The sequence below is a fragment of the Portunus trituberculatus genome, chromosome 41 (genome assembly GCF_017591435.1).
Source record: "Portunus trituberculatus isolate SZX2019 chromosome 41, ASM1759143v1, whole genome shotgun sequence".
In the NCBI taxonomy this organism is placed as follows: Eukaryota; Metazoa; Arthropoda; class Malacostraca; order Decapoda; family Portunidae; genus Portunus; species Portunus trituberculatus.
Window position 1 is genome coordinate 38635812 of NC_059295.1, and position 22945 is coordinate 38658756.

A 22945-nucleotide genomic window follows, 5' to 3' on the forward strand; every position below is an offset into this window, starting at 1 on the left:
GGATTGTGAAATACTACAGGAAGACTTAAACAAGATCTGGAAATGGAGCAAAAAATGGGAGATGGAATTCAATGTGGACAAAAGCCATGTCATGGAAATGGGAAAAAGTGAAAGACGACCAGTGGGAATCTATAAGATGGGAGATGGAGTAGAACTAGAAAAAGTAAAAAAGGAAAAGGACTTGGGAGTGACAATGGAAGAAAATAATCAACCGGTTAGCCATATTGATAGAATTTTCAGAGAGACGTATAATTTGCTAAGGAATATTGGAGTAGCATTTCACTATATGGACAAGGAAATGATGAAGAAATTGATAAGTACTAAAATAAGACCTAGATTGGAATATGCAGGAGTTGTGTGGACTCCCCATAAAAAGAAACACATAAGAAAATTAGAGAGACTACAAAAATGGCTACAAGAATGGTTCCAGAATTTAAAGGGATGGCATATGAGGAGAGACTAAAGGCAATGGATCTACCAACCTTGGAGCAGAGAAGAGAGAGGGATCTGATACAAGTTTATAAATTGATTAACGGAATGGATGAAGTGGATAATGAGAAACTGATCCTGAGAGAAGAATATGACTTTAGAAGCACAAGATCGCATAGTAAGAAACTAAGGAAGGGACGATGTCTGAGAGATGTTAAAAAATTTAGTTTCCTGCAAAGATGTGTTGAGACTTGGAACAGTTTGAGTGAGGAAGTGGTATCAGCAAAGAGTGTACATAGTTTTAAAGAAAAATTGGATAAGTGTAGATATGGAGACGGGACCACACGAGCATAAAGCCCAGGCCCTGTAAAACTACAACTAGGTAAATACAACTAGGTAAATACACATATGCATGCAAAATCAGATTTACATATACTTGAAGTAAAACTAGTCTATGAACATAATTTTGTATTATCAATTTTATTGTCTCTTTTATATGTCTCATGCAGAAGGATCCACTGGTTGCTGTCCTCCCACTGGGCACAGGCAATGATCTCTCTCGTGTCCTGGGTTTTGGTGAAGGCCAGTCCTGGGACGCTGATGTGGTGGAGTATTTGCAGCAGCTTGCCACTGCTCGGCCCACTCTGCTTGACCGCTGGCGAGTCCATTTCACCCCTGCCAGGAGCCTCAGTGGGTGCAAGTGGGCATGGCTGATTATGGGATATTTGCGCTCTCTCTCTCTCTCTCTCTCTCTCTCTCTCTCTCTCTCTCTCTCTCTCTCTCTCTCTCTCTCTCTCTCTCTCTCTCTCTCTCTCTCTCTCTCTCTCTCTCTCTCTCTCTCTCTCTCTCTCCTTTTCACTTTGCTGTTTTTCCTTTTATTTGGCTGAATCCTCCTCCAAGACTAGCTATGTCAGTATATTTCATGCATATACCATGTTTTGTAGAAAATATAAATTACATCAAATGTATTTATTTATAGTGATTTTGTTTATAAGGTTAGTGATTAAGAAAATTTTTTAAAGTTAATAATCATTTGATTGACACTTTGAAATGTTGGTAGTATCATGTTTGCATAGGTTAACTTTTGTCACCTCACTGCTGCTCACTGAACTATTAGTGTAAGATTTTTTCTTTTTTTTCCAGTAAAGCAATAGCTTTAGCTATTAATTCTTTGCTTTGGCCACCTACCTTTGCTTATTCCCATTCTTCAATATTTGCAAAACACTTGCACTCTTATTTTCCAGTTTCCAGTTTCCTACTACACTACCATATACTAGACTGCATGTATAGTGGCAGAAACTCATATTTTTGTGTAAGCCAATGAAGTTATATTTTAAGAGATATATAAACACCATTATCATTCTTGTTTTTTTTTCTTTGTTATATAATTATAGTGTCTTTAACATTGCTTCAGTAGAATGAGTAATTATGATGTGAAGTAATATCCGTAAGGATTTGGTTTTCTTCGGGTTTGAGGTGTTTTGAGTAAGTGACCTTTTTTTTTCCCAAAAATGCATACAGTGTTTGTTGAGATAACTCATTCACAAATAAGCATTTCTTTTTAATCCATTCTTCTTGTTTTTTATATTATTATTTCTTTAGAAAGATTATACATATATGTCTTATGCTTCCACAAAAGCCATTAGTTTTTTTTGTTTATATAGTTCACATTAATACAATTAAGTTTACTTGCAAGTACACAGTGTCTTGTGCTTGCAAAATATTCTGCATAACCTTTTTTGCTTTTACAGAAATTCCTGGGCTTGTTAGGATTTGCCTTCTTTTCTCTCATGTTTTATAGTGGAAAGCAAAGATTGCAAAGCATTAGAATGTTCTCATTGCAAAAGAAGCAAAACAGTACTGAAATGAAATAGGCCTTTTTATCAATGTCTGCCACACACACACACACACACACACACACACACACACACACACACACACACACACACACACACACACACACACACACGGCCCGGTAGCTCAGTGGTTAGAGCGCTGGGCTTCACAAGCCAGATGACCGGGGTTTGATTCCCCGGCCGGGTGGAGATATTTGGGTGTGTCTCCTTTCACGTGTAGCCCCTGTTCACCTAGCAGTGAGTAGGTACGGGATGTAAATCGAGGAGTTGTGACCTTGTTGTCCCGGTGTGTGGTGTGTGCCTGGTCTCAGACCTATCCCAAGATCGGAAATAATGAGCTCTGAGCTCGTTCTGTAGGGTAACGTCTGGCTGTCTCGTCAGAGACTGCAGCAGATCAAACAGTGAATTACACACACACACACACACACACACGGCCTGTTAGCTCAGTGGTTAGAGCGCTGGCTTCACAAGCCAGAGGACCGGGGTTCGATTCCCCGGCCGGGTAGAGATATTTGGGTGTGTCTCCTTTCACGTAGCCCTGTTCACCTAGCAGTGAGTAGGTGCAGGATGTAAATCGAGGAGTTGTGACCTTGTTGTCCCGGTGTGTGGTGTGTGCCTGGTCTCAGGCCTATCCGAAGATCGGAAATAATGAGCTCTGAGCTCGTTCTGTAGGGTAACATCTGGCTGTCTCGTCAGAGACTGCAGCAGATCAAACAGTGAATTACACACACACACACACACACACACACACACACACACACACACACACACACACACACACACACACACACACACACACACACACACACACATAAACATACATACATACACATATACACATACACTCACATTCACACTCACACTATTCATCATTCACTCACTGTGGCTGCCCTCCTCAGACATTGCAACACGTGAGGTCTATATGTACAATTACCTGAGTGTTGGTGTGGATGCGCTTGTCACCCTTAACTTCCACCGTGCCCGCCAGTCACCATTTTACATCTGCAGCAACCGCTTCATCAACAAGGTGAGGAAGCCAGGGATGACAGGGAAGAAGACATAAAGAGATGAGATAGGAAGTTAGAGTGGGAGAAGACATTTCTGTGATAAAGTCTTGTCAAGTTTTATTCAGTTTGCACAATTTCTTTCTATGTTATGGAAGATTGCATTAAGAATTAAATGTGTAATATAGAGATTTTCTTACTTTCAGGTTTTTTGCTTTGTATATTATTTCATGGAGCTTGCATCCAAGAATGTATAGACTAGATTACTGGAGGGTCTGTGCACCAGGCGGGTCTATGTGTTAAGTCCCATAACACATACACAGGGAGTGGAAATGACGAGGCAAAGTTAAAATTTTTTGGCAAAATTCAAAATTTTCTGCCAATACCTTTCCACCGTTGTGTGTGCACCAAAGAGAACTAGACAGTGTGTTTTCAACTATAACTGAGGTATGTTGAATGTCAGTGTTAGTCACTGCTATTTATTTTCATACAAAACTAACATAACTTGTTAGTGAATTCATCGTTATTGTGCATGGCTGTCAGATGATTGAGAATGAACATGTCTAGTTTCAACAAATAAGGAATTGTGTACGTAGCACATAAACCTGCCATAAAACGCCCTTAGTGGGTAGTGCACCAACCAGGGTAGGACATTATTAGGCAATAGTAAAACAAAGTTGTACTGACCCACAGGGTTAGGCCAGTAATCTGTGTAATGTTGCCACATCTCATTAATTCAAGGAAAATGGAATAACAGTTCTCTATTGAATTTAATGCATGACTTCGCAAAAAAAAAAAAAGGGGGGAGGGGACACAAGAGACATGAAGATTTCTACAAGTGATTATGTCATAAGTAAATTAAGTACAGTAAAGGTGCTGGTTGTAAATGTGAAAATGAGACTGGTAATTTACATAATGTTTACTGTTATGTCCTCTTAAGATACTCAGTTTAACATAATCAGTGGTGAAAAGAAACATAAGATGAAACAGCATTTTATTTCAGTTATTGCCCCAAGCTCCACTTATGTATTGAAGATCATTGGATGGAGGCTTTTTCCTTGGTCTGGCTGTACAACACACAATAAGACTGGGAAGTGTCAGTGTGTCCTTCCATTGTGGCAACCAGATGAAAAGTGAGTCCCCATGCATGCCTGCATGGGGACCTGATTCCCCCCTTCCCCCAAGGAAAATCCCACCTCAGGTCAAGTGGCAACATTGCTTGACCTGATATTCCACATTGTCATACATGTACAGATGCGACCAGTAAACTCCTTTGCCATCTTAGCCCATATATTTTCCAGTAGCAATATTTGGCAGATCCACACCAGGTGAAGGCTTCAGGTTCCCTTGGATTGGTTAAACTCCCTCAAAAACTAAGCCTTAAAGCTCCACCCACTTGACCCTTCCCTCCTGGTCCATGCCCTGTCCCTCCCCGTGACCTCAGAATGTGTGTGTATTTACCTATTTGTATTTACCTATTTGTGTATTACAGGACCCGAGCTAAGCTCTCTGTGTCCTGTCTCCTTGTCCACTCCTGTCATATCTCTCTTTCATCTGATTGACACACACCACGTCAACGACATCACTGCTCAGTTTATTCCACTTATCAATACTACGATGTGGGAAACTGTACTTTCTCACGTCATTTAGACAGATGTCCTTTATTAGTTTTTTTCCATGTCCTCGGAGGTAATTACTTGCGGTCACCTTTATCAATTCCCTGTCCAGTATCTCAATCTTGTTCACCAATTTATACATAGTTATCATGTCTCTGTATCTACATCTTCCCATTTTCATAACATGGCTCTTGTTTATATTGAATTCCATCTGCCACTCTTTGCTCCACTCATATATTTTGTCAAGATTTTCCTGTAGCTTGTTACAATCTTCCACATTCTTTACTCTCCGCATAATTTTGGTATCGTCCGCAAACATATTCATGTAACTGTCAGTTCCTACTGGCATATCATTAACATAAAAAAAAAAATGTGTGTGTGTGTGTGTGTGTGTGTGTGTGTGTGTGTGTGTGTGTGATCTTTATTTTTATTTCATTTTCTCCATTCACATAGCAAATGTAGAATAGCAATCTCTCTGATCTTCCATTTCCTCCTCCTCCTCCTCCATTCTCATCCTTCATATATATATATATATATATATATATATATATATATATATATATATATATATATATATATATATATATATATATATATATACAGAGAGAGAGAGAGAGAGAGAGAGAGAGAGAGAGAGAGAGAGAGAGAGAGAGAGAGAGAGAGATTTAATATTTCGTTTTCATCATTGAAGTTTCTCTATTGAAATCAATAAAATTATATTGTATAGTAGAGTTTTCAAATGTGATAGGCATAAAGGTGGCGATGGTGGTGGTGGTAGCAGTGGTAGTGATGGAAGCAGAAAGGATTAACCAAATATTTCACACCTTTTACGACTTTGAGCCTTCTGCCTCTTGATCTAAGGAAGCTCATCAGCTCATCACCTCTGGATTAAATTTCTCTCTCTCTCTCTCTCTCTCTCTCATCTTTTTTGCATATTTCTTGCTATTTTCTCTTGAAACTACGTATTATAAATAAAGTAATAATTAAGTAAAGAGAGTAGTAGTAGTAGTAGTAGTAGTAGTAGTAGTAGTAGTAGCAGTTGTAGTAATAGTAGTAGTAGTAGTATCGGTAGGAGTAGTAGTAGTAGAAGTAGTAGTAGTAGTAGTTGTTGTAGTAGTAGTAGTAGTAGTAGTAGTAGTAGTTGTAGTTGTAGTAGCAGTAGTAGTAGTAGTAGTAGTAGTAGTAGTAGTAGTAGTAGTACTAAGTAGTAGTAGTATAGTATTAGTAGTAATAGTAGTAGTAGTAGTAGTTGTTGTTGTTGTTGTTGTTGTTGTTGTTGTTGTTGTTGTTGTTGTTGCAGTATTAAACAAAGATCACACACACACACACACACACACACACACACACACACACACACACACACACACACACACACACACACACACACACACACACACACACAGTAGCTCAGTGGTTAGAGCGCTGGCTTCACAAGCCAGATGACCGGGGTTTGATTCCTTGGCCGGGTGGAGATATTTGGCTGTGTCTCTTTTCACGTGTAGCCTCTGTTCACCTAGCAGTGAGTAGGTACGGGATGTAAATCGAGGAGATGTGACCTTGTTGTCCCGGTGTGTGGTGTGTGCCTGGTCTCAGGCCTATCCGAAGATCGGAAACAATGAGCTCTGAGCTCGTTCCGTAGGGTAATGTCTGGCTGTCTCGTCAGAGACTGCAGCAGATCAAACAGTGAATTACACACACACACACACACACACACACACACACACACACACACACACACACACACACACACACACACACACACACACACACACATTCTGAAGTCACGGGGAGGGACAGGGCATGGACCAGGAGGGGAGGGTCAAGTGGGTGGAGTTTTAAGGCTTAGTTTTTGAGGGAGTTTAACCAATCTAAGGGAACCTGAAGCCTTCACCTGGTGTGGACCTGCCAGCTATTGCTACTGGAAAATATATGGGCTAAGATGGCAAGGAGTTACTGGTCGCATCTGTACATGAAATACCTTCATTTGATTAGGTATATAACACTTGTATCACCAACCATTTAATGAAGTAGTCAGAATATTCCTAGAACAAAAGAGAATAATACATTGAACATTGAACATTTGAACATTTGAACATTTATTTATAGCCATTTACATACTTTGTGTATGCGTATTATACATTATTTATTATGGCTAGCCTTTTTATAAGTGTGAGGTTTTCAGGCAAAACTAAAACTATAATATAACTAAAACTAAACTAACTAAACTGGACTTAATATAATGTACAATACACAGTAAATACTTAAATGTTGTACCTAAGAATTTTAAATGATGCGTAGGATTCTAAGAGAATTTATAAGATTAAATAGATATAAACATACATTTTCTTACACAACAATGTGTATGTTTAGGGATACATACATAAGCATAAACGCTCATACACCTGTAAATGTAAACAATAATAAAAGTAAATAAAAAAAAAAGTAATACATACATTGGAGTCTACATATGGATATTGATCGATTGGCATGAAGAATGGAACAAGTAATAGAGTACAAAATTAAATATAATAAAAAAAAAAAAGTTTAGATAATGGATTATGGATTTAATACTTGATGCATGGTGCGTATACAATTTAATGATAAATATAATATGTTACTATTTATGGACATGGATTTGGCCACATATATGGAGTTGGGTACAGTGATGGGAGACAACATCAATTAGTATTTATTAGTAGTTACTTATTATGTGTTGTTTTAGTTTGTTTTTGAAGATAATTGCAGATGGTGAATTTCTAATGTTAGGAGGGATATTGTTCCAGTAAACAGGTCCTAAGTATAATGTAGATTGACGGTACTTTGAGGTGCGATGGGGAGGATGACATAGTTGGCCACAGTGACGTGTATCATGATTATGGACGGGGGCAACATTTTGCATAGAATACATTTTTTTTATACATTTGAGTGGATATAGCAATTTTTGTTATGTCCTCTAGTCTTAGCAACTGAGTTTGTTTAAATAGGAGTCATGTATGTTCTAAGTAGGTGCTATTTGTGATTATTCTAACAATTTTTTGAGTTGGAGTTGAAGTGGTATCAGATAGGTAGGATAAGTGGTGCACCATATTGGATTGCAATAGGCAAGTAGTGGGTAGATATGAGCATAAATACACTTCAGTACGTCTTTACTCTGATAGAGTAAGGCTATATGTCTGGATATTCGTAGGGTGAGATTTTCAATGTGAAGTTTAAAGTTCATGGAATCGTCATAGGTTACACCAAGGAATTTAATGTGGGAGGATCTTGAAATATTATTGTTATTGATCTGGAGTGGAGGTAGACGGTGATATCTTTTAATTGTAAACAACATAAAGTATGTTTTATCAGTATTAATGGTAAGTCTATTAGATATGCACCATTGGTGTAACTGATGTAGTTCTGTGTTTAATGTTGTAATCAATTGTTCAGGGTGAGGACCAGCTCAGTAAAGTGTCATGTCATCTGCAAATAAAATGTTTTTGGAGTGTGTGAATATATCAGATATGTCATTTATGTAAAGCAAAAAGGGAATTGGGCCTAGGATACTGCCTTGAGGAACTCCAAGGTGATTGTTTTTTAATGTGGAAAATTCACCTTCAAATACAGTTTATTGGGTTCTGTTGGTTAGGTAATCTGTAAACCATGAGTGGATGGGACCACGAATGCCATAATGATATAATTTGTCTAAAAGAATTTTATGATTTACAGTGTCAAAAGCCTTGGCAAAGTCAATGAATATAGACAGGACTGATAGCTTGTTTTCGAGAGCTGAGTAAATGTATGAAGAAAAGAGATTTAGTGCTTGGAAAGTGTTATGATTATGTCTAAATCCAAATTGTGTTTGATTTAGAATCTTCTTTTTTTCTAGGTAGCTTATCAGGAAATTTTTCATCAAGGATTCAAAGATTTTAGAGAAAATATTGAGGTTTGAGATTGGGCGGTAGTTTTTAGGATTATTACTTGGGCCAGTTTTCAGGATAGGAATGACTTTTGCTTTTTTTTAATATATAAGGGAAAGTCCCTGTTTTGATAGAGTGGTTAAAGAGGGTGGTCAACGGTATGGAAAAAATATCTGAGTTGTGTTTTATTACTGAAACTGAAATCTCATTTACACTAGAGTTTTTATTTTTTAGCGATTTTAAAATATTTATGGTATCATAAGTAGATATTGCTGGCAACAGCATAGAATTTTGAAAATTGGCTTTTAGATAATGGGTTGGGTTTATGAGCGAGTTAGGTAGTCTATCACTTAGTTCTGGGGCAATGCTGCAAAAGTAGTTATTAAACGCCTCAGCTATGTCAAGGGGCTTATCTAAAGTTGAGTTATTATATTGTAGGGTTGTTTTGTTGTGCTTCAAGTTAGAATTATTTCTAATCTCATTTATTGTTTTCCATATTTTTTTGGTATAATTTTTGAAATTGGAAAAAAAAATTTGATAATAGTTAGACTTTGCTTCTTTAACAAGTTTTGTAACATAATTACGGTAGTTTTTGTAAATGAAATGTGATACTAAACCCAATAATATAAAGGAACAGGAAACTGAGGGCAAAGAGAAGGAGAATGGAGGAAAAGAAAAAGCAGGAGAAAGAACGAAAAGAATGAGAGGAGAAGAAGAGCAAAAGGGAAGAAAAACAGTTCAGGGCATTTCTATCTGTTTCGTAAAAGTAAAATGGCAAGGAGACAGACTCTTCAGACAATGTGGATGAGCCAATTTTGAACGATGACTCAGATGATTTCATTAAAATGTGAAAGAACTCTGTGCAGAATGTCAGTGTGATACAAGAGCAAAAGTGAGAATAAAGTGTGCATTGTGTGGCAGCTGGTGGCATGTAGAATGTGTGAGTGGGATAGATTTGAGTGGGAAGTCTCAAGAAGACATGAAAGCAATGGATATTGAGTTTTTTTTTTTTTTTCATATATACAACTTAGGCTGTCTTACTACTGTTTAATAGAACTTTACATGGAGTATTTTCAACATTTTTGTTTGAATTCTGTTGGAAATTTATTTGTTTATGATTTTTAACACTAACTAAGAGTTTCAGTTTGTTTGTCAATACATTATGTGTAAAAATAAAAAGCTAGTTTGCAATCTTTTTTTATCTCTTTTTTTTTCTTTTAGTCCTTGACAAGCAAGAGGAATTACTAACTACTTAATGACAACAATTTTAATGGCTTGTGGATAAAAATAAAGAACTTAAGGCATCTTGCACGATAACCCGACATCCCATAGTGCACTGACCTCCCACTGGCGCAACTCCCTCCACCTAGTGTGTTAACCTGGCTAGTAGGTGCACTAAGCCGTCCTAACCTTCCTTCACTTACAGTATTCCATGCAGAGAAACTGCAGCAATACAGGGTAGCGTGTCACCTGCCATCATAGCAGATACAATTTTACACTACTGGTGAAACTTTTATTGTCAAATTCGAGTCTAGAGGTTTCGTACCTGATATTGTCTGCTTAGGGTAGCGCAAACTGCTGTCTCTACTCTATGAATACAAGTGTTCTAGGAGGAAAGTCATATCTGTTCAAAGTCATGTTGTTTCCCAGATGATCTACTTCACCTTTGGCACCAAGGATGTCCTGGAGCGTGAGTGCAAAGATTTGGACCAACGGTTAGAGCTCTTCATGGATGGTCGACATGTGCCTCTACCCAACATTGAGTCACTGGTAGTGCTTAATATTGCCTGTTGGGGAGCTGGTGTCAGGCCTTGGACTCTTGGTGCAGGTCAGTGAAACAGTAGGAAAAGGATTTATTTTTTATAATCTTGGTGTGTAGCACTTAAGATTATTTTAGGTTTTGGAGTTACAATTTGCCCTCTACCTGTAGCATATAGGTTCAGTCTATCCCAAGAGAGAGAAACAAGAGAGTGTACAGCATGATTGCATGCACCAATGAGGCAATACACATAATAGATTTCCAGGTAATGATGTTTATAGATATTATGAAGAAGACAATAAAAGTGTTGTTGGAGATGTATCAAGGGACAAAAGGAGCTGTCATGACAAAGAATAAAGCGATAGAAGAGTCAGAGCTGGAAGCAAGACTACATCAAGAGTCAGTATATTTTTGATTGCATATGTGTTGGGTGCATAAGCAGTTAAGGTTAGATATATTATATAGTGATATAGATATTACTTTTAGTTGAGGACATACTGATCATAGCATACACTGAAGGAAGTAGTGTCAAGAGTTTTATAATGTTTGGGGAATGTCTTAAAGAAAAAAATTGAAAATTGATGTACAGAAATCAGAGAACAGGGAGAGTGGCAAGGTGAGGAGGGATGTGGAATGGAAGGAATTAAATTCTGGGACTCAATGCTGGCTAGTCTGGTGGATGTGAAGGGAAAGTTGAGGACAGTATAAAAGAAGTATGAAGAAAGTGGAGAGAATTTTGTACATTGCTCCTCCATAAGAGTCTATCAAAGAGGTTAAAGATGAATATGCACAAAATACAGCCAGCTCTCAGCATTTGTGGGTTCAACATTCTTGGATTTGATAATTCAGGGATTGGCACCTGATGGGAATTAATGAGGACTCAATTTTTCACAGGTTGCCATCAATTCAAATCTTGCATGCAGCACAACTAACCACACCAGACACTCTTGCATGCATACATGCTGCACGGTAGTGTTCTCAGTTTTGCATTTTTGGCGATCAGTTGTAACATTTCCTATGGCTTGAATATTATGTACATTTCCCATTGCTACTTAGCAATCCTCCTTCCTTAGCATCCCTCCCACTATGACCATGGGTCTTTGGTGATCTGCACAAGTTTTTTAATGAAAGCATTCTGAAATGCTAAACCACCAATTGTCCAAAATTTCTTGTGCATGATTATACTACTGTATATGCTGGGCCATAAGACAACTCTAAATAAGATGATCCCCAATTTTTTAAGGAAAAGTTTAGGTTTTGAGTTATCACTGGTGTATAAGATGACTCCCTTAATGTTGAAGGGTGCATCACTAACAAGCCACAACATGAAGGGCTTGTGTGATGGTTGGTTCTCTCACTTAAGTACGATAGTATCATGGCAAAATTCACAATCCCTGTTCTGCACAGTTCCAGGTGTTTCTGAGCTCTGAAATAGCAAGAATATGCATTACTTTCTTTTCTTGATGACTCAGGTTTATTGCTAATGCCTAACTGGGCCCTGAGGAGCTGTAAAGGCTGATTCACACATATCAGTGCTGTATCCATGAAGCATCCGCTCAGTACTTCAGTGTCAGTGAAAAAAATATCATTACTTTGAATTTAGCTGACACGTTCACACGCATCCGGTGCAGTGCCGTGTTTTGACTGTCAGTGTGAGTTCCGTCTTCATTCCGTGAAGTTTAGCATTGTTGCCACCGATATTTTTTAGCTTTTCACGGATGTCGGATTAGTGTTGTGAGCTGTGCGAAGAAAGTGAATGATGAACTGCTTATTGAATTGGTGCAAAGCCATCCTGTTTCGTATGATTTGTCACAACCTAACTATATGGATAGCAGGTTTTGGACATTCTGAGGTACTGGAAAAATTTTGTTTCATCATCAATTAGTTCCTTGTACTGAGTTGCAAACTTTCCTTCAGTTTCTCTTTTCTTCCACCCTTCATGTACCCACTTTCTTTTTTTCGCTTTTTGTTCTGCCTCCTCCTCTTCATCAAGAATTATGACAATCATTGTCAAATCCTCATCTTTGAAATCACTGACCATGCTGTATGGTGTCACCACGGATATGTGTGAATAGACACCACGGAAGTGGCACAGATATCACTGACATTGAACTGACATGGTACTGATATGGCATCGATGTGTGTGAATCAACCTTGATGTGGCCATTCCCTCACTACCACTACCGGAAGTTTCAAAATACAGCCACCCTTGATTTATTAATCCAATAATTACCATAAGATGCACCTTCTCCAGAAAAAGTCTCAGGAAATGACCCTGTGTCCTATGAGGTCAAGGTTCAGTATTTAGACAGTGGTTGGTGGCAACAGAGGCTCAAAAATCAAACTGTAGACATCTTCACAAATGTAAACAAAGTGATGATAGGTACTACACCACAAAACAACTCTTTCTTTCAAGGTACTGATAATTCACATAGAATGACAACAGTCAGGAAGAATTTCCCAAGTGACCATGCACCCTGCATTGTATGAATCAAAGCAAATCTTGATCTTGACACAGATAAGCTTCATCTTATTGTTTAGTGTGATGTCATTACTCCTTGAGATAAGACATACTTTTACACAATTAAAATTGCACTATCTTTTAACATTCTTGCCCTGCATACTTGTAAAAAAAAAAAAAAAAAAATATGATCATTAACCCTGTAGTCTCCAATTCTGTCACAGTTACTGCCGATACCATATGCCAGGTGTGTGTTTATACCTCACAAGACACAGCAGGATTGGTGTGTAGCCCACTAGCAAAGATCATAGTTTTTAAATGCAAAATATTGAGATCTAATAATGATCTAAATGCATGTGAGTCTTCAAATATCAGGTGAAATCCTTCACTTCATATTCAGAGCTTAAATCTGCTTGTTGATCTCTTTTTTTATTTCAATGTCTGCCAAAAGTGGGGTGTCTTATGACCCCATATGTCTTACGCGAGCCATCAAATATGGTAGCTCACATACAAGTATCTTTTAATATAAGGAGTTAAAGGAATTAAAAATCAAAGCTATGATTGGATTAACATAAAAAGTATCTATGAACATCATAGTTTCTATTAGCCTAATTGGCAACTGATTATTATTAACCCTTAACATATGGTGATCGTTTTGGGGTGATTGAGCGTCGCGGAGGAGAGGCAGGGATCGTTACAGGAATCATGATTTTTCCGCGCTAAACATTTGAATCTCTCCCTTTCACTATTGGTCTTGGGGCAAGTGGAGGTATCTGGCATCTTTTCTCGTTCTCTTCCTCGAGCCTTGATACATATGTTCCCTCACAATAGATCATCTTTTCCCATTTCGAGGCAACATTTGGCAACCCACATGACCTGGAGGGAGGAAATGGTACTCCAGGTGATGTTATTTCAGTGTTACTCAGTAGTGACATTGAAGACAGTGATGAAAATGAAGACAGTGATTTTTTTCTTGAGACAGAAGAAAGTGAAGACTCCAGTAGTGATTCTTGTAGTGATCTGGGAGACAGAGACCAACCCTCACAGCGATGTTCATAAACCTCATGTACTCCACTCGAGCAATGTGTTGGTGTGTGTCACCCATGGTTGCCTCTACAGGACTGTGCTTGTCGGCCAAGTCACGTGAATCCCATTGCTAATAAGAGTTGCCAGATTCCAATTATTATAGAAATCCACAATACTTGTAATATGTGGTTTCTTTTTCTTTTTCTGTTTTGCACATCATTTCATATATCTGAGCTTGCATTTTCATGACATGAAAGTGCAAAAGTTCTTACTTTTACATAAAATTCAAGTGCCTGAAAGGAGAGAGAGAGAGAGAGAGAGAGCGAGCTTGGGGTTATTTCTTAGTGGCGGGTTCTGCCAGGGGTTCGGGGAGAATTATTTGATATGCAATAACTTTGCTCTCAGAGGTCATAACATGTTGAAATCTACATCGTTCTACTCAGAATAACACAAAAAATATGCTTTTATAAGGAAAAAAATCTTTTATAATTTTTGATAGGTGTGATTTTTCCCCGTTGTAACAGACAGAAAGTAAATCAAATCCCCGTACTTTAAGGGTTAAGGCAAGGCTGGGTGCACCTACAAGTGATGCTATCAGTAAACATTCCAAATCCTTAGAGAGTAGCTCATCCTGTCATGGAGTCAATAAATTGTGTGTGTATGTACAGTGGAGACTCAATACTCAAACATCTGAATAGTGGAACTTTTCAATAGTCGAACGCAAAAGTTCGACTTAATACTTGAAAAAATACCTATTAGTCAAATGTCCGTCCACGGGTTTCTCCCTTCCCACCGCCACCGCAACCAGATGATCCTTCGCTGTCATAAGAATAACATTGTCCTGCACTTTCTCTCCGAAGTTTTTTTTGTATTTAGAAACTTACAATGGCACTGAAGAGGCTTGTTAGTGATGAGAATAAGCCTACAAGAAAGAATGTAGTGACAACCATTGAAAGGAAAAAGGAAATTATGGATAAATACGAGAAAGGAGGAAGAATAACCCATCTTGCAACTGAGTACTGTATGGCTAAATCTACAGTAGCCACAATACTGAAGAAGACAGAACTTATTAAAATAGCTGATGTAGCTATTGGTGTGAAAAGGCAATTTAAGCGACCTGCGGCAGTGGAAGAAATGGAAAAATTGTTGATTGGGTAAACCAGAGGCAGATGGCTGGTGAGTCTTTGTCAGAGGGCATAATTTGTGCAAAGGCTAGGCTGCTGCATCGTGATCTTATTTCTGATACTACATCTGACTGCAATGATGATTTTAACCCCTAAAACTTGGGACACATCGATAGGCATTCATCATGCAAGACTCGGTGCACGTTGATAGGCGCTTAGGCGTATTTGGGCTATATTTTGGCTATTTTCTTCCCTTTTTTTTTTTTTTTTTTTTTTTTTTTTTTTTTTGTTGCTTGTGAGCTGGCAACACTCATCAGGAGTAAACATGCTTTATGTCACTGTGTCACCAACTCCCATGATGGATGGTGGGAGTGACAGTGATTTCACGGTGTCCAATTCTGCCACCTCTCCCGCGCCTTACTTCTACACCTCGGGTCTCTCGCCATGTTCTGGGGAGACAACTTTTGAATGAGAGTGGTATCAGAATGGCTTTGGAATTAACAGTTTCTACAATAATAGAGAGCGAAGATAGTGATGTTCTGGACTCTGATACAGATATAGTAAGTTTAACCACTGAGGGAGAGGACATTCCACCAACACCACCAACAACTTCTATTGTGTGTATTTTGTATATTTTTTTTGCAAAAAATATACGAATTAGATCACTTTGCGAACATTTTGATTGAGAGAGAGAGAGAGAGAGAGAGAGAGAGAGAGAGAGAGAGAGAGAGAGATACAAGGGGCCCGTTTTCTATTGATCTAGCCAAGGATGCTGGACCCGATTGGATGCAAGGCCATATACACTGATGATACCACCTCATTCAACCTGTGATACTTTGGTAACCATAGCACCTAGAAATTTTTAGAAATTTGTTTTTTTTTTTTGCATTGCAAAGAGGAAGAGTTGCTTGTGGGCAGAACACCATTTGTTCTCACTTGTTTATTGAATTTCTAAGTGTAATCAGTATATGAATACAGGCTGATTTGTGTGTTTCTTGCCAAACTTCTCGAGTTACCGCGAGCTAAAATTCCCAACATCCCCGAGTTTTAGGGGTTAAAGCAAGTAAGGGGTGGATTGGGAATTTCAAGAAAAGAACTGGAATTCATTCTGTTGTGAGGCACAGCAAGGCTGCAAGTGCTGACAGAGTTGCCGCTGAGTAATTTGTGCCTGAATTTAGGAAATTTGAGGATAAGGAGCACTTAAGCCCACAACACATCTTTAATTGTGATGAAACTGGCCTGTTTTGAAAAAAACAAAAAAACAAACAAACATGATCAATATAACAAAGGAAGAGAAGTGTTTCGCAGGACACAAGCTATATATTATATATATATATATATATATATATATATATATATATATATATATATATATATATATATATATATATATATATATACAGGCAACCCCCGTTTAACGAAGGTTCACACAACGAAATTTTGCTACAACGAAGGTTTCATTTTACTACCATCTGCTCGTTTAACGAACACCAAACTCGCTTTAACGAAGTTTTATCCAGGTAATTTTTTCCAAATTTGAAAGCCCCACCATATCACGCAAGCTGACAGGCTTTTGAATACACCAGGGGCTGCTGGTACTAAGGCCTGCCTCAGGAAAAATCCTGGGACCCCTATAGAATAAAGATCAAGATCAAGATCAAGCCTCTCGTGGACAACACTCGCAACATTCACTCCCCAGTCAAAACATAACAGCGTCAGAAGCAGCTTGTCTTCCCTAGCTCAACTTACCACCAAAATGCCCTCAATTGGCCTAGTGTTCGTAAGAAGACCAGGAAGTGTCTTACTCTCCAAATGAAGCTAGATATTATTCACAGACACGAGAGAGGCCAGAAAACTATAGCAGTGCTGGCCACTATCTTGACTCCATATTATACTGTCTCTATTTTCAAGTCAGCAGACTCTATTAAGAAGGCTGGTGAGACCGTATCTTCCTTGCAAGCTAAAAGAACCACCTGAACTCGTGACTCTACAATGGATAAAATGGAAAGCCTTGTGGATATGTGGTACATAAGTTTTGTATGCAGTACAATGATGCGCACTTTGTTTATATTCCACAGGTTGCTGGTTAGTGTCTTTCCTGTTTCACTCTTCCTCCCTTCATAAAGTTAAGATCATCAACATTATAAAGTTACATACAGACATACATTTATGTACATTATAATGACTTAAATTAAACTATCTAAATGTTTAACTTCATAATTTTTACTTTCATTAAACCTTTTACTGTACTATGATGCACTCTCGCTTTGCTTATTCTCAATGGAAGTTCAAATCAGGGGTTAAACTTGTTATAATCGGTTCGCTTAACGAAGTTTCGCTTAACGAAGTGTTTTTTAGGAACGTAACTCCTTCGTTAAACGGGGGTGTCCTGTATATATATATATATATATATATATATATATATATATATATATATATATATATATATATATATATATATATATTATACTGTAAACCTGCTCACTTTTGCATCCCCCCAGATTCCCTTGTCTGTTAACAATGTGTTTTCTTATGTGTAAGATTATATATATATATATATACACACACACACACACACACACACACACACACACACACACACACACACACACACACACACACACACACACACCGTGTAGTGTAGTGGTTAGCATACTCGACTCACAATTGAGAGGGCCGAGTTCGAGTCCCGGAGCGGCGAGGCAAATGGGCAAGCCTCTTAATTTGTGGCCCCTGTTCACCTAGCAGTAAATAGGTACGGGATGTAACTTGAGGGGTTGTGGCCTCGCTTTCCTGGTGTGTGGAGTGTGTTGTGGTCTCGGTCCTACCCAAAGATCGGTCTATGAGCTATGAGCTCGCTCTGTAATGGAGAAGACTGGCTGGGTGACCAGCAGACGACTGAGCTGAATTACACATACACACACACACACACACACACACACACACACACACACACACACACACACACACACACACACACACACACACACACACACACACACTTATCTTGTCTGAGGACACTTTTTTGTCAGCCAATACAATGAAAAGCTGCTTACTTTTTTGAAAAAAAGTTAAAATAACAGCCAAATATTTCTGCAGTAGAGAGCATGGCAGGAGTGATAGGAAGAATGAGGCAAAAGGGTACCTATGCATGTCCTTATAACTTGCAATACATGTTGTCATTGGATGACCTTCCTGAACTGATTTTCTTTACTCTGCCATCAGTTTCTGATAGCCTTACTTCAGGTACAGGAAAAAAAAGTTAAGTTCTGTGGATAATTTCACTACAATTGATTCTTAATGTTAATATGAGGTCCATTCTGATATCCTCTCCATTTTCTGTCACATTAGGAAGACAATGCATTAAGTAAATTAATTTCAATACAGATATTACTAAAATCACTGGCAAGTCCCTCTTCATATAGACATGAATTAAATACATAAATAGTTTATTTCTGCATTTCTAACGTATGTTTACATTTCCAGGAGGCAGTGAGGCACCAAAGCAGAGCTTCAGTGATGGCCTGATGGAGGTGTTCTGCCTAGCATCATCCCTCCATATTGCCCAGCTGCAGGTTGGCTTGGGAGAACCTATTAGATTGGGCCAGTGTTCCTCCCTCAAGGTGAGTTTTGATAATGATTGCAACTCACATGATAATGTTACTAGTGGTTTGTTGATAATTTTAATATTGGAAACGTTACATTAATGTGTATAGAACATTGTATACTGCTTAATCCTTTCAACATGATGATGCATATTTTGCATCATTGGAGCACTTGTGACTTGTGACATATCTGATGATGCACATATTGCATCATGGCTGCTTTCTGCTAAGATGGTGTTATTTTCTTCCCAGATACTGTATCAGATCTTTCAGAAAGTAGATTGTATATGTTATGATGGCTTACTTGACTTTCATTATTATTACAAAAGGTGTATGATTCGCTTATACCAGGATAAGCACTGACGTGCATTGCTGGCAATAATTCTATCTTATTTATTTGTTTCTTTATGGAATCAATAGATTAGTGAACCATGAAAATGAACATTTTCTCTCATTTGTCATCTTCAGAAAATGGTCGAGTAAGCATACTATAATTTTTTTTCTTTAAAATTTGCATGGATTTTTTTCTTAATGTATGTAGCTAGTATAAAAAATCACTTACTATTATTGTTATTTCTGTAGAGAGAGAGAGAGAGAGAGAGAGAGAGAGAGAGAGAGAGAGCTGCCTGAGTCACCCAGCTCAGATATGGTGCTGGGAGCTGTTTTCTATTGGATGGAGTGAAGAGGTTAAAAGAAGTATAAAATGGTTAATCAAACAAGATGCAGTTCTTGGGTAAAGTATAAATATATGACTATATCTTCTATGTTCCCACACATATTGAGGAATATTATACAAATACATTGCTTAGTCTTTGGTCTGTCCTAGAGCATTGCAGTCCATTCTCCCTTTTTTTTAATGATAGCATAAAGATGGGACACATCATTGTGGATGCACTGCTGTAGGATTTTTGTAATTTACTAATTTAAGCAGAGGTGGGCAAGAGTGCTCTTATATCGGCTCCTCTGCTCCTCCGCTCCTCCAAATTGCAAGTGGAGGAGTGTAAGCGCCAAAAATTAGAAATAAGAGCAGAGAAGTGGAGAGCAGACATTTCAAAATCATAGTCCGCTCTTCTGCTTGTTCCCTATTTTCTCATTCTCTGCTCACACCGCTCACACTCCCTCTGTCCACTCATGCTCACTCTCTCCTCTCTCCACTCTCTGCTCATGCTTTCCGCTCTCCACTCTCCACTCGCACTCTCTGCTTTTCACTCTCCGCTCACAGGTGTTAGTTGATGATGGTGAAGAGGAGGAGGAGGAGGAGGAGGAGGAACTTTCTGTGCATCAATTTATTCACTGCATTTGATGGCTCATATGACACACTTTTTTTCCTTAAAAAACTTTTAGGAAATGAGCCTGTGTCCTATAAGGTCAAGGTTCAGTATTGAAGCAGTGTTTGATGGTCATTCGATGGCAACAGAGACTCTAAAATCAAACCACAGACATTTTTGCACATGTAAATAAAGTGATGATATTTACTATACCACAAAACAACTCTTTCTTTAAAGATAATATATGATAGGTCATACATACCAGTAATTCACCTAGATTGACACCAATCAGGAAGAATTTGACATGCACTGCATGAACCAAAACAAAACACGTGATTGGTGATCTTGATCTTGACACAAGCAAGACTCACTCCATTCTTTACATTGTGATGCTGTTACTCCTTGAGGTTAGACACACTTTCATACAATTAAAATTGCACTTATCTTTTAACATTCTTACCTTGCATACATGTAAAAAAAATTATGGTAAAAAAAGAAAAATTTTGATTATTAGACTTGTAGTCTCTCACAGTTAGTGCTAATGCCATATGCTAGGTACATGTTTACATCTCACAATAAGATTGGTACATAGGCTACTAACAAATATTAAAGTTTTTAAAATGGGATCTAAAAATTATCTAAATGCATGTGAGAATCTTCAAATGTCAGGTGAAATCCTTCATTTCATATTCAGAACTTAAATCTATATGCTTTTTACCTTTTTTTTTTTTTTATCATTTCAATGTCTGCTAAAACTGGGTGTGTTTTATAATTATAAGTCCATGTGTCTTATGAGACATCAAATATGGTACATTGGTTATCCATGAAATTCAAATGAGGGAAAAATTCATTCAACACTCTCTCTCTCTCTCTCTCTCTCTCTCTCTCTCTCTCTCTCTCTCTCTCTCTCTCTCTCTCTCTCTCTCTCTCTCTCTCTCTCTCTCTCTCTCTCTCCATGTGTGTGTATTTACCTAGTTGTAGTATTACAGGGCCTGGGCTTTATGCTCGTGTGGCCCTGTCTCCATATCTACACTTATCCAATCTTACTTTAAAAGTATGCACACTCGTTGCAGACACTACTTCTTCATTTAAACTGTTCTACGTCTCAATACATCTCAGCGGGAAACTATTTTTTAACATCTCTCAGACATCTTCCTTTTCTCACCTTTTTACTATGTGATCTTGTGCTTCGGATGTCATATTCTTCTCTCAGGATTAGTTTCTCATTATCCACTTGGTCCATTCCGTTGATCAATTTGTAAAGTTGTATCAGGTCTCCTCTCTCCCTTCTTTGTTCTAGGGTTAGTAGATCCATAGCCTTTAGTCTCTCCTCATATGTCATCCCTTCAAATTCTGGAATCATTCTTGTAGCCATTTTTTGTAGTCTCTCCAATTTCCTTATGTGTTTCTTTTTATGAGGGGTCCACACTACTCCTGCATATTCCAATCTGAGTCTTATTATAGTACTTATCAATTTCTTCATCATTTCTTTGTCCATGTAGTGAAATGCTATTCCAATATTCCTTAGCAAATTATATGTTTCTCTAAAAATTCTATCAATATGGCTTACTGGTTGATTGTTTTCTTCCATCGTCACTCCTAAGTCCTTTTCCTTTTTAACTTTCTCCAGTTCTACTCCATCTCCCATCTTATAGATTCCCACAGGTCGTCTTTCACTCTTTCCCATTTCCATGACATGGCTTTTGTTCACATTGAATTCCATTTCCCACTTTTACTCCATTCCCAGATCTTATTTAGGTCTTCTTGCAGTATTTCACAATCCTCCTTTTGCTTTATAACTCTGCACAGTTTCGTATCATCTGCAAACAAATTTATGTAGCTGTTCATTCCTTCTGGCATGTCGTTAATATAAATGAGGAAAAGTATTGGTGCCAATACTGACCCCTGTGGCACTCCGCTTTTTACTGCTCTCCACTTGGATTTCATATCTTTAACTACTGTCCTTATTTCTCTCCCCCTCAAATAATTTTCTATCCATCTCAATGTGCTTCCTTTTAAGCCACCCTTCTCCTCTAACTTCCATAGTAATCTTGCATGTGGCACTTTGTCAAATGCCTTTTTTAAATCCAAATAAATACAGTCAACCCATCTCTCTCTCTTCTACTCTATCAACTATTCTAGAATAGAAACTCAATAAATTAGTTACACAAGACCGTCTTTTCTAAAACCAAATTGGCTATTTGATATTAATTTGTTGTCTTCAAGGAACTCGATCCATTGTTTCTTTATTATTCTTTCACACATCTTGCATATTACACTAGTTAGTGATACCGGTCTGTAATTTAAAGGTTCTTCCTTCCTTCTGCTCTTATATATGGGAACCACCTCAGCTCTTTTCCATTCTACTGGTACTGTTCCATTTTCTATTGAGCATTTTATGATGTTGTATATAGGACTTGCTAGTTCTTCCCTACATTCTTTCAGTATTCTGCCTGAGACTTCATCTGGTCCCATTGCCTTCTCTTCATCCAGTTCCTTCATTAACTCTTTTATTTCAAGCTTGGTTACTTTAATCTCTTTCATATAGACGGTCTCTCTATTACCCTGTGGCCTTTCAAATTTGGATTCCTTAGTAAAGACCTCCTGGAATTTATTATTTAATAGTTCTGCCATACTTTTTGGGTCTTCCACCATCCCGTTCTCTCCTTTTAACCTTTCTATTGTTCCTCTTTGCCTAATTTTTCCATTTATGAATCTATAGAACAATTTTGGTTGCTCCTTACAATTTTGACAATGTCCTTTTCGAAGTTCTTTTTCTTTTCCTTCCTCACCTTAACATATTTATTTCTCGCTGCCTTGAAGTTTTCCATATTTGCTGGATTTCTATTTCTCCTCCACCTTTTCCATGCTCCATCTCTTTTCTCCTTTGCCCTAGCA

General features: G+C 38.0%; 1 protein-coding gene across 2 annotated transcripts in view; it reads left to right on the plus strand.

The window, feature by feature from the left end:
- The window catches only part of LOC123516937 (diacylglycerol kinase epsilon-like), a 56352-nt gene that overhangs the window by 21811 nt on the left and 11596 nt on the right, over positions 1-22945 (plus strand). For both annotated transcript variants that reach the window (XM_045276726.1, XM_045276725.1), the window contains exons 7-10: positions 939-1119; positions 3185-3312; positions 10455-10632; positions 18661-18797. In XM_045276726.1, the coding sequence (XP_045132661.1) occupies positions 939-1119; positions 3185-3312; positions 10455-10632; positions 18661-18797 (624 nt within the window). The remainder of the gene's footprint in view (positions 1-938; positions 1120-3184; positions 3313-10454; positions 10633-18660; positions 18798-22945) is intronic.